Here is a 17,257-nt window from a genome sequence, read left to right as displayed (position 1 = left end):
ACTCACTAGGTGTGATGGATGCAGGTGGGTATGAGGGAGGTCTTGAGGGATGATTTGACTGGACTAAAGGCGCACACAACCCGAGGACCAGCTCTACTATTTTCCGCATTACGTTTTATGATTTTAAGTTAGAGGTTTTTAAGACTATTTATGTATGTTTTTGAGAGATTTTTGAGAGGTTTAGTATGAGCTATACTTTTCAAACTTATTGCTTTTAGGTTTGGTAAACATGCGACGATTTCATTTTTATGACTATGGCACTTGATTTTTAAAATGCTAGATGGTTGGTATTTTATTTTAAAAGGGAAAAATATTTTATAAAAATATTTTGGGAAAGCCGAAAATCATAGAGGAGGGGAAAAAAAAAAATTTCTAGTACTTTTCAAGCAATAAAAAGGGCAGGGACATTAGACATTTAGTTTGGCTCGTCAGCTAGATGAAACAAAACTGATGATATCTGCTGAAATCAACCTTGTTGATTTTAGCATGTGCAGAGCTAGTAATTTTATCAGCATCTTAAATTCCGATACATACTTTTAATTTTGTAAAACATCGTCTTAAATTCGTAATAAATACTAAATCATTTCATTTGGATAATCGAGTTTATCATGCTGACCAAAATACTACAACTGCTCATGCCCAACTGATCTTTGCTTATCAGTCAAATTGATGAGCTTTGCTGCTATCAGTTTACCTAAATAACATCTGATTTAGCCCAACTAACGTGATATATGAGTTATCCCAAATTGAGTTTTCTGTTACGTGGTTTTGGCGGCTCGTCATTTACATCACAGAGATGTGAGATACTATATAAACACTGCAACTCGCCATAATTTCAATTTGGCTAAATTCGAGTTGCAGTTTCCATCTTAAGTTAACTTATTCACAATTGAGTAAATATATTAAAAATACAATTACAAGTTTTATTATCATCAAAATCAAGATTTCTAGAATTTCAATACCCAACAAGAACAAATAATGAAATTCCAGGGACCACCCGTTGGAGGTAAGACAACTTATAATTATCAAAGCTACACGAGTACGGTGATTACTCTTTGTCGTCTACGAAAGGGCAAAAGAGCGTCAACTGAATTTGTAGGTGGACAAATTCTGGCCACCCCTTGCAAGATCAAAATGTGCCTATTCTAATCAGCTTCCAGAAGTTTCAGACTTCAGTGCAATTGTTCTGAAAAACCAAGCAATGATCGCCAAAAACAGAGATACGAGTATCAAAATGATGGTTTGTTGCTGCGTCGGCTTACATGTCAATGATAAAGCTCCTATCAATTACCAGGACAAGCATGCAGCAAGTTTTGAATAATGCAAGGTGGTGATGCTGTAGTTCTTGACGCCACACTTCAACAGAAGCTCAAGTTTATCTGTGCTCTTTCTTGCTCTTTTTGAGCATCATTGACACGTTTTCAATATAATCATGACCATCTCCATTTCCTCCAAGCCATTGCAGAGCTTCTGCTGCCGCGTCCTTTTCAGCTTGCTTCTTGTTGTTGCAAGGCTGCCCCATAATCTGCATCCCGTTGAATTGTACAGTTGCTTGAAACTGGTGGTTCTTCAGCTGCTTAGTAATGTAGACCGGTGTAACAGAGCCTGCTCGAGTAAGAAGCATCTGTAGCTGGCCCTTAACATTATCACCCCCAGGGCCACTTTCTGACTTGTGTATCGAGGCAGGTTTTTGTGCTATTGCCGCAGCCATGAATGGGTTGGAGTGCTGTATTACCTGACGGTTGAACACAAATCTTCCACCGCACTGGTCTTCTGAGATCAGCAAACGTATCGCAGACACAAGTTCGTGTTGAAAATGCATGGCCATCGTGGGATTAAGGAGCTGAATATAGATAACATCACAATTATGAAAATGATCAGCATTCAAATCATTGATTAATCAAGATGAATACCTAGCAAGAACAACAATCTGTATTGATGAACTATATAAACCATCGAAAAGAGAACAATAAGAGACATTCTGATTTTGCTAAATTTTCACTCACTTTGGTGTTAATCAGTTCGTCAAGTTCTTTTCTCAAGCTCTGATATAGTTCAGCTGTAGCAGAATCTACGAAGAATTCCAAATATCCATCCAACATTTTCAAGTGGCCATCCTGCGAAGCCAAAAAAATCTCTCATCAGCACCAGACTTGCAGATATAAGCTGTCATAATCTTGAATATCAACAAAATACCATAGTTTGGAAACATAATATTCAAAATCGAGAATTTACCATATCCCCTCGTAAGATTCTTCCACCAAATAATAGCAGCATTGAATCAGACACCGCTGTTGAATCCCGCAGAAAGACCGAGTTGAATTTAATTTTTTCATTGAAAACAAGCCATGGATATGGTATTCTCGAGTGACGTGCATTGGCTGAGTTCTAAGCCAATTTTAACAGAGAGCACAGGAAAAACCAACATCAAACTATATATTTCGGTCTTCAAAGCAAAATGATAGCAAGCAAGTGGAACACTTACAGAGTAAGTAAGTACATGACCATCTTCCATTGTTTTCAGGGACAAAGATTTTTCATTGTGCTGTCAATGCATTTAAACCATGTCGTTGGAAATGAATAAAAGTAATTTTTTTGTAAGCGAACCCTAGAAAACTAACCAATCAAATTGCCGCATGCACAAAATGAGTTTATAAATATCATTCTACCAAAAGAAAAACAAAATATCACAGTACAAGACTTTATCAATCAGATTTCTTAAATTAGCAATGTAATTAAGTAGTTATGACACACAAACATAAATAAGTGTTGCGCGGCATCGAAAGGATGCAGGCTACAAGATTATTAACAGGAAAAAAATGCATCATTACCATATTATAGCTTACCACAACAGAGCATATTCCAGGAAACAAGCCATAACAAATAATTGCGCGAAGAAGATGCTCATCATAGCTCCAGACATTCCATGTGGTTGGATTGCTATCCACAAGACCAGTATCCTTTAGTAAATTGTAAAATTCCTTACGAAGAGAATCAATAGCTGCCATCGATTGTGCAGAAAGAAAATTCTTCCAGCAATATTCGTAACCAGCGAGATCCCTATCGGCAACTTTCCAGCCTTCGTATGCCCGGACAAGAGCAAGATGGTCACTGAAATCATGTGAAAATTGAGCTTTTGCTGCTTCTGCTAGCTAAACAAAAGAACCATATGTTACCAAAAATTCTAGAAAATGACCTATTCAAAACAGGAGCTCGCATAAATCCCACAGAGCCATTGAACTACAAAATAAAATTTAGTGAACTATAAACAAAGAAATGCTCCATTTGATTCCTTAAGGTTAAAAGTTGACACGGCAAGATGTGAGGAAAATGTAGGATATTTTGTACTGCCAACATCTTCTCAGACCCCATACAAAGGTTTATGTAAAGCCAGGCAATGCTCTATGCATTTCTTTTGAGTGTATTATTACTGTCTCGTTTTTTGGTTCAATTTAATTTTGTTCCTAGAAATATAGAAGTCAACATAGTTACAAATCAATTCTTGATTTGTAAGTGACACATACATCCTTCTTGTCCAATGGGGCTAGGAAAGGATCGCGAACACTTAGACCAGCAACAACACTTAATATTGGGTCCAGGCAATTAAATATTGCACCAAGTAAAAGCATTTTCCCTAGTTTTGGCTCCATTGGAAGCATTGCCAAGTAGTCTCCTGCAGAAGACAGAGTGATTCAATAAGAAAATAGAAACTTGTTCAGTATAAAATTAGGATGAGAAATCTTAGACTAATACATACCCAAAACAGTCAAATTTTCATTCTCATCCAACGCCCCAATGGTCTTTAGATAAACAATAGCATTTTGAACCTACCATCAAAAGTAATGCGAAAATTTAATACGACAATGTTAGCAAATGCAATTGTAAATATGCTTTCATTCATGCTTCTTGTCACAATAATGTCTCATGACATACAAGTGACAAAAGCAATTAAGTATACCGCAAGATATTCCGGTGACTGCAGAGCCTTAGATAAAAACCCGAAGATACTGCCAAGTTTCAGGCTCTTGATTTGTAAACAAAGAGACTGTAAAGGAGTCCTTAGAATTTCTGGCAACTGATAATCTTCAAATCCATCATACACACATTTTGGATAAAGATGGTAACATATTCCCGGCTGAACACGTCCAGCTCTTCCCCTTCGCTGGTAATAGATGGATTGTTAGATGGAGAAAAAGAAAAATAATACATACATACATATATCCAGAGAGAAAGAGAGAGGAATCAGTACAGAAAAGCAATAGAAGTTCTCATAGATCACTGCACCTTCTTGCAGATAATTAAATATCAGTTGAAGCATCCTGTCCTATGGTCCTTAAATCATTGATTTTTGTCCATCTAGTTTTAAGGGCCTTTCCAAGGGAATGTTGTACAGGGGATCCGCAGAGGTTTTTAATATGCAATGTTATCTACAAAATGTTAATTCTTTGTTTTAGTGCTTTAATTTTCTCCTAAAAGTGTTCTCTCCTGGACATACTCGAGTCGCATTTCCTAGTTTCTAAAGATGAATTTTAACAACCACAGAAAAAATGATCTGGCATCATCATAAATCCCATAAATCAAAAGGTCAAAGTGAATTAATGAACCATCCCATTTAGTGACCACAAAATTGCAATTGTCTTAACCACCATCCCATCCATGATTAATCAGTTCAATGCATTACTAATGATAGTCAAACAGCAGTTAGAAACCATGAGACAGATTTTTCAATGTTAGAAATTCCAAAAACATTTTAGTTGACACCAAAATTAAGTTTTTTGCAAACATATGTTCAAACATTTGCATATGATTAACAGTTCAAACAAAAAGGTTAATGAGACATTCACACGTTCTGGTTATATTTTAATTATTTCGTGAGAAAGTTATGGGCAATAATTTTGAAATAGTTTTAGGAGATGGAAAGATATATTTGGTCTTCTTTTCGAGAAGATAATTTTTATTGTTCATGTCAAATCATTAATATTTTGTTTGGTAAAGTGGCAAAACAGTTCAATTAGATGTAAAGATTGTGTTGGGACGTTACAAAAATATATTTCTGGGAAAAAGATTGAAAATGAGGTGATGTTGTTCGTTGCTGGTTTGGAGAATAAAGAATGGGTTTGAGGAAATAAGACCAAACAAAAGGTTAGTTTTCAGTAAGCTAAGATTTTTGGAGAATTCTTCACAGCCAATAGCTCCAGGATATCATGTTATTCAAGAATAATTTTACCAAACAAAAAGTGTTCTGACAGCATGCGCCACCGCCGCTTTAATTTAAGTACTCCACTGCATCATGGTAAGTATGTATAAGGCTTGCGCTCGATGAAAATAATAGGAGTTACGCAAAATACCATGACTGAAACCACATTCATGCACACCTTTTTCACACTTCTTGCCTACCTATTAACCAGTGAAATCAGTTGCCACTTTGCAATCTATTATAGATGTCACTATTCATCAAATTTAAAAAACCAAGCTATGATTGGACACATCCTTGATGTGCTGGAACATTGCTATACTAATCAGGAAAAGGTGGAACATTCGCCAAAATTTTAGCAAAAGACAAGGCCAAGGGTAAAGATAACTGTCTTCACATCCCTCATACTATGAAATATAGTGTTTATTTGTCAATGACTGGCCACACGTAAATTAAATTTACTGCTTTTCCTACAAGTTAACTTCTATCTCCCCAAACGAAAAAGATGATATAATCTAACAGTGCAAGGAAGAACCACTAACAGTATGACCTGAATAAGGATTGCAACAGAGTTGAGGGGATTTAAAACCAATAAAGGCTGAATGTAATATACCTTTTAAAAAGAAAAAGTCGGACATCAATAGAACATCTCCATTGACCTAATTTTTTTAATTGCGATTAAATACTGGCTATAATTTACTTTACTAGTAATTCAAAAGCACATGAATAATAGTTCCGTATCTACTCCTGGCATCATTTCACCGCATAACACATCTGATATTCATATGTGATGCGAAACAAGTGGAACTACTTTCCACCGACAGTGGCTTGTGCTCTAGCAGAATAACTCATTGCTAGCTTGAGTCTGCTACCACGTCATAGCAACCTCATTTAAGATAAGGCTATTAAAGAAAGTGAGACATTTAATAACGATGTTTCTCATGCTCATTGTCAAACAAAAAAAAACAACTCATAATGTTAAGTGTTAACCCATCCATTTAAATTTGATACAAACTCAGTACAAGGGTCCACCCTAACTTATCCGTTGCAATATGTGGGCACAACAGAAAACGGTAATCATGTATGGCTTTTCGCTAATTATATCAGTACTTGTCTAAAAATGCAAAATCATGCATTTAGAATACCAGGCTAGTATAGAGACATTTTCAAATGCTGATCACATTGCTCAAAACCTATAAGTTTTTAGTTTATATTAAAACCTATAAAATAGGACATGAGAAATTTTCATATAAAATAACAAAATAATTGGTAATGTTCGAAAAACAAAATGCAGATCCTGAATGATTCACAATATTAAACAAAGTTAACCTGAATATTTACTTACTTGTTTAGCTGAGCCCTTCGAAATCCAGGAAGGAAGAAGACAAGGGGTGTTATTCAGTGCATCGTATGATGACTCTTTCGATTTTCCACAATCGATAACAAAAACCACATCGTCAATTGTAATGCTTGTTTCAGCAATATTGGTAGCTAAAACGATCTTCCTTATTCCATCTCCAGGTTTGTCAAAAATCAATTTCTTCCGTCATTGCAGGAAGAAACAAAATAAGCAAAGAATGAAGAGCAAAAAAATAAAATGCAATTAAAAAAGATAAAACACGAAGTTCATTTGAGTAAATGAACGATGTAACACTATATCATGAATAACATAAAAATGGATCACTGATGGCATTCAGGAGTAAGATATCTTATGTCAATCGGCCAAAATAGGAATAACAGAAGGCAGTTGGTTATGAAATTTCAACTAGTAAAGAAAAGAGATTATTTGTACACCCTTCAATTGGTCTAAATTAGTTACTTTGTCAGGGGTCTAAATTAGTTACTTTGTCAGGGCCTACCAAGCAGCATTACGAACAGGAAAAATGCGAAAGCAATTCCATGTGCCAAGTTCTAGAGTAGGATCAAGCATTGGAAAGAGATCGTGAACTTTCCGTAATTATCAGCTTACATGACAAAAGATAATGAAAGACCAATAGGGAAAAGGACAAAATTTAGTTGGTCATAATTATAACTTTCTTATTTTATGTTGTGGCAGCTGCACAGAAAAAACAAAAATGCCATTCACATAGTGGTTAACATAAGTGTGGGAGAACCATTGGAAACTTAGCAATGGAACACCAGGTTAATATGAATCTGAATGATCAATAGAAGATTCAATGATAGGGAAAAAAGGTAGAGGCCACCAAGTTCATGGTCAATGATGAACCAATTCTATGTATGTTGACAAAATGTGGCTATAATAAGCATATTGACAACTTCAATGATGGCAAAGTAGACCAAACCATAATTCAAGAAATAATAACTCAATTACCTGCTCTGAACATGCCATAGAACCGTGGCATGCTAATAGTAAAACTCGGCTTGTATCTCCCAGTATAGGATGAGTTTGAAGCTTATTCATTAGAGCACTTATGTCATCCCACCCAGTCAAAAAAACTAAAATAGCACCCGGTGTTTCATTCTCACATATATTGCACAGAAGGTATTCTATGAGGTTGAAACCAAGTGAATCAGGATTCCAGCAAGATAAAGACTCTTGTGTCTGAGAAGTATAACCCTTGAACTCAGTAGTGCTAAGGGCATCCTGATTTATTTTCCAAGAAATTTATGATATCAGCGCAAGGACAATATCATATAAGCAACGCAGACAGCAGAGAAACCAGAACACCTCAACTGCAGAAAAAATTCGGCTCTTTCTCTTTCTTGTCGATTGTTTGCTCATCTTCCACACCTTGTCAACACCAAAATCGTCTATCTGATTATGAGGGGTCAATTGGTATCCCAAAGTCTCCAAAATGCTTTCTAAGAAATGATGTCGTACAGGATAAGTAAAACCCTGCATTAAACACGAGAAAACATTCAGGATAACTTGATTTTTAGTGAAATAACTTTCTGAGAGATGAATTCGTAAAGAACAAATTAAAAGCATTACCGCTCAACAACACACTTACATAATTGAAAGGACCATCAAATAACTTGTATCCTTTCCCCTAGTTCTTGCAAAGAAAATTATCAAGTAACTGATTCTTTGACTCACACACAAACCGAATCGAGTAACGTAAAAAAACACGTTCCAAATTTCTTTGCCCTAGAAAAGTACATCAAGGTGCCCTAAACTACTAGCCCTCTACCTGGATTTATTTTCAAGCATGTTTCTAATCCATCTCATTTTCATTTTCTTTTCCAAAACTTCAATTTCATTTAATTATCGCCTCTCCAACTTAACTCTTACCTTTAAATCATCTTTGCATCATTCCCAAAATACTTCACATGATGTGACTTCATTACTCCATATTCTCAACAGGCATAACATCTATATATATATAAGAAAAATGTCTCAACATAAAAAAAATTAAAAATACATCGCATTCTCTAATGCAGTATCCAAAACACATCTCCAGAATACATTCTTTTGAAATACCAGAAATTCAGACAATTTTGTCAAGCACATCTTTGAAAGCAGAAGATATTTATCACTAAATAAAATGCTACGACTATAACTTCCAGCAACAAAACCTTTAACCTTCATACCATAAAGTGTAAGATACTTCCAAACACTAGCATAACACATGGATATGACTACCTAAAGATATGGTAAAAAAGAGATGGATCTGGATGACTAAGATATTTGAGCCGAAAAATCAGCCCACGCACACGGACAAGAGAAAATACTAGATCCTCACCGGGATGTGTACCACTGTAGCACCATTGAAGTACGATGAGAAGATATCTACATCTAAGGTCGCACTCATTAAGATAAGCCTTAATTCTGGTCGAAGAGGAAGCAAATCTTTCAAAACAACCAGCAGAAAATCTGTTCATCAAACATTCATAACTGTAAAGACAAATACTGGACATAATTTCATTTACAAAGTGCAATAATGCAATGAATACCTTCATTTATGCCACGCTCATGAATTTCATCCATGATAACATGTGTTACACCCTTCAAATTTTTATCAACCAATAATCTACGCAACAGAATGCCAGTTGTGCAGAAAAGGAGGTGGGTATCCCTTCCTTTGATACCCTCTAGCCGCACTTTAAATCCAACCTATAAAACATGAGGTAAAAAGAAGAGATATACTAAACGCCGTAGCCAGAAATGATTAAATAAAACTCATTACGCAAGACTGGAGGACTCACTGTTTCCCCCAATTTCTCCATCCTCTCGGTGGCTATCCTCTCAGAGACTGACATGACAGATAATCTCCTAGGCTGACTGCATAAAATATTGCACATGGCCCCACGCATAGATTCAATTTCAGACTCGAGAATAAACTGTGGAATCTGCGTCGTCTTCCCACAGCCAGTTTCACCAGAGATAATGACAATCTAAAATTCAATAATATCCCAATCAAGAATTATATAAAATAAAATAAATGAAAAGGAGTAACCACTCCATTGTCGCATAATGTCATCAGAACCAAGTGCACATAATGGTGGCATTTGGTTGAGATTTGTTTCACCTCAAATTGATTCAACTAAAGATATTTGACAAAAACAAATTACATTGTTTTGGCAAAACTTTGATAATTTGATAGTTGATGTCATATTTAATAAAGTGAAACGTCCAGATCAAGTGAAAAATAAATTGTTAAATAGAGTGGAGAGAAAATTGTGTATTGGGTAACAATATGTCTTATACAGTTATTTGAACCGGAGGATAATTGTTTGCTAAATTTGAAATGTATAGATAAAATCATAAATTTCTTAGGTGAATTGAGTGTTCCGAACATATATAGCCAACATCATTATTGTCAAGCGCAAAACCAAATCAGCCAAGAATCTACAACTTGAGATGCATAGCTTGGCTAATCTTAGAAATGGAGATTCAAGTTCATTATTGCAGTGAATTCTAGTCCACTCTTATAAATTTAGATTCATGTTTATGGAACTAATTACTAGATATGAACTAAATTTCTTTAAACTAAAGCCATGAAATCGGCACAAACTATGTCAATAATGATTTTCGATCTGCGCACAACGAATTTTTTGGCTGATGGTAATTCATAACTTGGTATTTTTATAGCGCCACACTTAAATAATTTAGTCATTTATTTGCAGGATTTGCTCCTTAATGTTGAGAGAGAAGAGAATACACAATGAACTCTTCAAAAATACCTAAGGACAAATAAAACAAAAATTTAACACATGCGTAACTAGCACTAATGGAACAAAACTTTGATTTAGAATACACATTTACTTATCATGACCAAGTGCAGTAGTGGTACTACAATTTGACAATCCATTTTCCAAGTATGGTGGGCAGACTCCAAGTTAAATAGCTCTAAGGGGATAAGTTATGGTAAATGTTGATAGCGAGTAAATTGCTCAAATTGAAATTATCGAGAAATAAAATTATAGGTTCGAACTTTAAATGTTATACCAAAGTTAAAACTGGTGACAACGATTTGATTCAAATATATTAAATCGTACAAAAGCTCAAACACTACATTTTAATTGTTATACAAGTATGGACAACTGCATCTTCAACAATAATCCTCTCAATAATTCTACTAACTCGCAACTAATGAGAATTAAATACACGACCTTAATTTTGATATCAAAAGTAAAACCGTCTGCGTGATGCTAAACCATATCTTACAAATGGCAAGATTGGTGCTTTTAAACCTTCCAGCAATCCAACTAGAGTGTTTCGATCAATGAACCAGCAATACTATTCACCCCCAACAACTTCAATTAAAAGATTAGATTTGTTATACAAAAATTATTTTTCAGCTAAAAACATGAATCAGGAAACAAACAAAAGGGAAACTTAAATAATCATCTACCACGAGAGTTATCCTAGTGATAGCATCTACGAACTTTCGCAAACATACTTATCAAATAAACAAGGCATCATGGTTAGCATTGTCTTGCTGCAATAATGGGTAAGTTCAGCAGTCTTAACTAGTCATGTGCAAAACAACTTTCATGAACAAAATGAAACAAAGATAAGCATCACTTTGAGAGTTCGTCAGAATGCTGCCAAAGAAATATTTGTCGTATACAAGTTGTAATCAACACAGCCAAATTTTGTGTACCTGGTTTTGGGAAATGACACTTAAAATGGTGTCTTTCTCTTTATAAGCTGGGAGACTACGACGAAATTCCAAAATTTTTCTGCCTTCAGTAGATTCCTGTAGAAATTGATATATTTTACTCAAATAATTGCACCGTTATTTTTATCAATCATTAATACAAGAAACCATTATACTTTGCAGAAGTTGACATATAAAAATCAAAGATATTTAGACAATTTTAAAAAATATATAACAGGTGAAAAGGATGAAAACATTAAACTAAAATCAAATATAATAACTGCAAGGAATAAAAATGTTCTCAAAAGTCCACAAAAAAGCAGGTACAATGAAGTCGCACTTTTCATAAAAGTAATAGAGTTACATATATCCATAACAATGTAAAAACCTACGGAAAGAAGAGTATCGGCATAGAAGGTCATATTTATAAGTTTCACAAACAAGAATATGTCAACGAAGCAACAGAGGCGCACAAAGTTCAGTAACAATAGTTTTTTTTTTTTTTAAATAAATCCATCTTATTTAAAGCCAAGAATCGACATATGTAGGAGGACTAGGCCAAGACCTCTAAAGGACCGAATACAAAACCAAACAAGATTATGCAGTGGCCTAGGGGTTACAACCAAACATCTCTGTGCCACTACTAAGTGATCCTGAAAGAAGTACGTAAGTAGGACCACCCTATCTGATCAGTAACGATAATTACCATTCTACTTTATATACTCTCAGTTTTTAGTTCTGGTAGTAATATTTTTTTATCATTTTATTGATATTGTGTATACGTGTCTAATTACATATCCTAGAAAATTTCTTTCTTTCCTTTCCCTTTTTTGTGATGTGCTTTTACCGGCTTCCACTCTGACATATTACACTTCAATTTGTAATACTTCAGGAAAATGGAACTAATCTTACGATATCTGACTCAGAAATTCTAAGTGTATCAATTGCTTTCCCAAATTATATTACATCCCAGAACTGAATTTCAGTACATCCCATTTCATTTACTAAGATTCAAAGAAATAAATAAGCATCATACAAAATTCCATCAGAATCCAGGTGGCAAAAAATTTATGGAGCCGATAACAAGTAAGCCATGAAAAGCAATATACAATCTAAATTTGCCGAGGCAGTGAGACCTGCCAAGTTTGTTGCTTGTCGCGCATTTGCAAACTTTTTCTCCACAAATTTCTCTCATCATTGGGCTTACTATGTGGAAATGGCTCTGGATTCTCAAAAAGATCATCAGTAACAATAGTAGCATTACTGCTTGATCCAGAAAACATATTCCTGCTCGTAGGCTTTTCAGAAATGTAATTCACAAGATGGCAATGCACACGCTTTTGCAATCCCGGCGACAAGATCACCTAAAAATTTCTCAAATAATTGAGAGCATATAAGCAACGAGCATTGATTTGTAGATGAGTGTGGAGAAGTTTATTTCAACGTTCAGTTTTTTTTTTGGCGAGGAAGTTGAAATGTTTTACAAAATCAAAAGAACTGATGAGAAACCTTCGTGATAATCAACAAAGATTTAAGAACATCACCAGCGTAAATGAGTTAGTAACTAAAAGTGAAGAATTATTAAGTTTAGCAAATGAAATTAAAGTAATTCAGAATGTTTGGCAGAATCAAGCATCAATGTATTTTTAAAAACAGCATGCAAGAAATATTCATGGAAAATACCTCTCTCTGGGGCCGCTTCTCATCGAGATCAAACCTATAGTTGGGCAAAGGAACTTTACTGACAACAACTGCTTTCACATAAAGGTGGCTGAAAAAATCAATGTTGTGGCACTAATACTCAATGCTTCATTTAGAAATAGAAATATATATGCAAGTCAGTCCAAAGGATACCTATATAAATCCATTCTGCTTGCTAATGCTGCTATTTGCTCATAATCACGTCTATCTTTTCTCTCTCTTGATACTAACTCCTGCTTATCCTTATCACATAAAAGAGTCTCTAACTTTCTCTTCCATACATCAATATTATCCGAGGAAGAAGCATCCTGAACAACAAGAAAGTTTAGAACCAGCGATTATTGTTATACAAAAACTAAAGAGGAAATTAAGTGCAGATCTTAAGTTGTAAATCAGAAGTGAGATCTAAATTTACATTTTCTGAACAACAAGCAGGACATCTGATGAGTACGGTGAACTACCATCTCCACACATACTAATGCCTTCCCTGCCCTACTCCCTATAATGCAGGCAAGTTTTAAGCTTTACACTACAAAACAAATACCATCCACTGCAAAATGTGGGCGGAATCTGACTCTTACCTATCGCTTTAGTTGGTCTGGCTAGCTGGCTTCTTTATGGAGCCAAATCAGAGTATGTGCTCGTCAGTTTTCACAGGATTAATTTGATAACTTCAGAAGGAATTTGGAGTAAGGGGACGAGCTTTAGATATATTTGCAATATTTTTTACGAGCACAACTTGCCCTGGACTCCTTCACAATTTTTCTGTACAAATATAATTCTATACGGCGTAGCAGCCAAACTGAAAAGGGAGAAAATGTCTAATGTCTTTAAGCAGTTGATGGTACCTCAGTTCTTTTAATTGCAGTTTTTTAATTCCTAATTTACGAATAATTTAGTATGGAAACTTGGTCGTGATGCTTTTTAACATATACACCAAAAAACAATCAAAGGTCCTCAGGGACAAATACAAGGACTCAACAGTGAATTTCTGCAGCAGGAAATCCACCTGCAATAACTGACACCATGCAAAGTGTGCGAGCTAGTTTCGTTAAAAAAACTCATCATATTTTAGTGTATTCTGAGTCACCGGCCACCACATATTCCACTCAGACCAGCATGCACATTAAGCCTTTGAGGTTAGTTAAATGCATTAGAAAGTAGCGAACAGATTAAAATGCTCAATTTGAAAAATGGCTGGTGAAACACAAAGACAACTTATACTACCAAGATTTAATCTAGCTCGAGCTTCAATCAAGCTCATAAAATCATTGATTAAATTTTCGTTACGTTTCCAGATAGAGTTTTTCTTCAGCCTTCAAGTAAATATAAACCACAAAGCGGAGTAATTTTCGAGGATAGTTTTAAGCCAAAAAAAAAAAAAATTTCCAGCTTGATTTATTAAACAAAATTTCTAAGTTATTTCCCAATCATATCCAGACGAAAAAATTTCAATCCATGCACCCAATTGCACCAGAATAATAAGAAAAAAAGATCAACTCACAATTCGTTGCTATTTTCCAAAAATAACAAATTTATAAGGAATAAACTTCAAGGTAACAAAGGTAAAACAACGTGGCTATACATAAAACTTACAGGCTGCGTCAAACACTCAAATTCACCATAAGAGTATCCATCAGACCCCTCAACAGATCGGGACATTCTCTTCAGCTGCCGAGATTGATGAGGCAGAAAGTGAGGCTAAGAATCGACAGCATTATTATTAGCACTAGTATCAACGTTTAGAGTACAATACGAAATCCCTCGGTATCACCGCAAGTACTTAAATTTCTAGTCTTGGAATCTCTTACAGAGCGGGGCGTTGGTTGGTAGGAGCGCACATACTGCCGTCTGAAGACATCGGAAGATTCTTCATCGCTAAGCATAACAGCGGAGGAGGCCGTCGTGGTGGAGCGGCAATGGAGAGGGGTGGAGTTTTGGGGTTTATGGCGGTAAATCTGTAAAACTGAGAGCCCAACCAAGCAAACAAGAGATTGGAGTCTTTAAGTAATAGTAATAGACCACGAGTACGGTTCGGAATCAGCAGTTACACGGTTCGGAAGCTCTCAACCTTTAAATATAACCTTCATTTAATGGTTCCCGGAACGGTTCATCGTGATTACGGTTCGATCTATATATTTTTTAAAAAATAATTAATTTCAAATCTAATTTATTTCAAATAAAAAATTCATTCAAATGTTTAAAAACCTTTAAATTAAATTTAATAATGCAAAGTAAAAAACAAAAAAAGGTCACTTTTGTTGCATACTTGCGAAATATTTCAAATTTTGAAGTCAAATTTGATCGTGGCACAATTTCAAAATTTGAAAAGTTCTTTAATAATTTAAATTTTATTCTTTCATATTTCAAATTTTGAAGTCAAATTTGATCGTGGCACAATTTCAAAATTTGAAAAGTTCTTTAATAATTTAAATTTTATTCTTTCAAGATCACTCTCAAAAAGTTCACGTTTATTATACACATCAATAGCTTTTCAGGCTATAAATTTGAGCTAAAAACACAAAATACTTACTGTTGTATTGTTTGATCAGTCAAGATCAGTTGTTCTAAGAAATCACACATCAGTTGAGTACTGATAAATTGTATTGAACTAAGAGTTTCAGTCTTGACAGTGTTAAATCCAAACTGAAGTGAGTTTGTACAAATCGTTGTATAGATCAAAATATTTTAGTGAATATCATATCTTCAAGATGGGTGACGTAGAAGTATTTGAAATCTCCGAACATCCACAAAATCGCTATTTGAAATCTCCGAACATCCACAAAATTGCGTGTTCATTATTATCTATTATATTCTATCTGTCTTTTGGCTATTTCCGCATTTTATTAAGTTAACTGATTGAGATTGACAAACAAGATTCGTGAACTCAATTTTTCCTAAACTGATTCAATCTTAGAAGAAGAGGGAAAATTATAGAGTGTTTATTCAACCCCCTTCTAAATACCCTTTTCTCACCCACCGATCCTAACATAAAATTAAAATAAATTATAATTATATGATGTCATGTTTGAAATTAATAAACAATGTCATGTGTTCCTACTTGAATGTCTTATTATTGAGTAACATTTTCACATATCATGTTAAGCAACTAAAGCATCAGCATACTTTGGCCACTAGCCCGATTGTTGAAAAAATTGTTATACCATCACGAAAACTTGCCAACTCCAGGCATAACCCGGTAGTGATGTGATTTTATCGCCATCCATTATCTCGCTGGCGTATACGCAGACCAATTATTATTATAATACGTGGTAATACTTTTCCAAAAATGCTTATTCTTTTGTGCATTACAAACTTTTGGATTGTTGGTAGTATCGCAAGCTCTTGCAAGACATTTCTCATACTTGGTTGATCATATCACCTCTACGAGAGACATTATTCTTTTCGCATACTCTCATCATCCTTGAGATTAATATTTACTATCTCGGGTTGCATTGCCTCTCGTGGAAATTGAGGGCCTAGTCTTTGAAATTGGTGTTGTGGGCTCTCTATAGGATCACGATTCTCCAAAACCCACATGTTCGGTGTTGGTGGAGGAAAAAATATATGAGAAGGAGGCAACGTCATAAATGGTCACCCATTGAAGCATAATTGAAACGTCTCTCGCTCTTACTTTAATTAAATAATACTATGAATTTTTTTTATACACACATATATATAGCCGAAACTATACTTATAAAAATCAATATTTAAAAATATTTTACCAACATTGTTCATTTTAATCAAAAACTAAAATGCATCGAAAATCCAAAATTTGCCAACCTAATAAGCATATGTTAAATAAAAAAATACAGCATTTAAACTTAAAAATACTAATCGTTTTCTCCTTTAAAATATCTCTCTCATAAAACTTTATCTAACAGAGTTTCGCAGAAAAACGTAAGGTCTTCCGGAATGTGTTGCCAACCCTGGTTTACTCAAATGTCTGAGCCTCCAATCTTATCGTTTTCCTCACCTGCAACCATTCAAACCTAGTGAGTCTAATGACTCAACACATCCAAACCGGGATAGCAAATAATACATATACAAGCACATGTATTTAAAAAGAATACTTTTAATAAAATACATCTGACTTAAAAATCGTTAGCATACATCATAAATCATTTAAAATACTTAACATTATACAACATTTCCTCATCATTTATCGATAATCATTTTTGGTGAAATTTGATCATTGAAAGTGACTATTCTTTATCCTTCATCCTTTATTCTTTGTTCAATTGATCAATCTATAAACCATGGTACTTTGCGGGACATCAACAGCTCTCGTCACTGG

The 17,257-nt window shown here is 34.7% G+C and overlaps 1 protein-coding gene across 4 annotated transcripts; it reads right to left on the bottom strand.

The window, feature by feature from the left end:
- Positions 1-937: 937 nt before the first annotated feature.
- Positions 938-14,923, bottom strand: LOC140982528 (DExH-box ATP-dependent RNA helicase DExH5, mitochondrial-like). 4 transcript variants are annotated; one of them, XM_073449072.1, is made up of 20 exons: positions 14,772-14,923; positions 14,557-14,631; positions 13,114-13,268; positions 12,943-13,030; positions 12,396-12,623; positions 11,263-11,358; positions 9,362-9,550; positions 9,110-9,269; positions 8,899-9,029; positions 7,884-8,051; positions 7,527-7,799; positions 6,540-6,734; positions 3,959-4,162; positions 3,758-3,827; positions 3,525-3,673; positions 2,847-3,152; positions 2,486-2,545; positions 2,236-2,388; positions 2,007-2,117; positions 938-1,843 (listed from the first exon to the last, which is right to left on the bottom strand). In XM_073449072.1, the coding sequence occupies exons 1-20, from the start codon at positions 14,844-14,846 to the stop codon at positions 1,376-1,378; spliced, it is 3,354 nt and encodes a 1,117-aa protein (XP_073305173.1). In that variant the 5' UTR covers positions 14,847-14,923; the 3' UTR covers positions 938-1,375. The 4 variants fall into 4 exon arrangements, 3 of the variants coding, with proteins under 3 accessions (XP_073305173.1, XP_073305172.1, XP_073305174.1); XM_073449071.1 differs by having other exon boundaries at positions 14,557-14,661; positions 14,772-14,922; XR_012176299.1 differs by having other exon boundaries at positions 1,732-1,843; positions 2,236-2,291; positions 14,557-14,661.
- Between the last annotated feature and the right edge of the window lie 2,334 nt (positions 14,924-17,257).

The sequence above is a fragment of the Primulina huaijiensis genome, chromosome 8 (genome assembly GCF_012295235.1).
Source record: "Primulina huaijiensis isolate GDHJ02 chromosome 8, ASM1229523v2, whole genome shotgun sequence".
Lineage (NCBI taxonomy): Eukaryota > Viridiplantae > Streptophyta > Magnoliopsida > Lamiales > Gesneriaceae > Primulina > Primulina huaijiensis.
The sequence above is the reverse complement of the archived record's forward strand: the minus strand, read 5'-3'. Positions and strand labels throughout refer to the sequence as shown.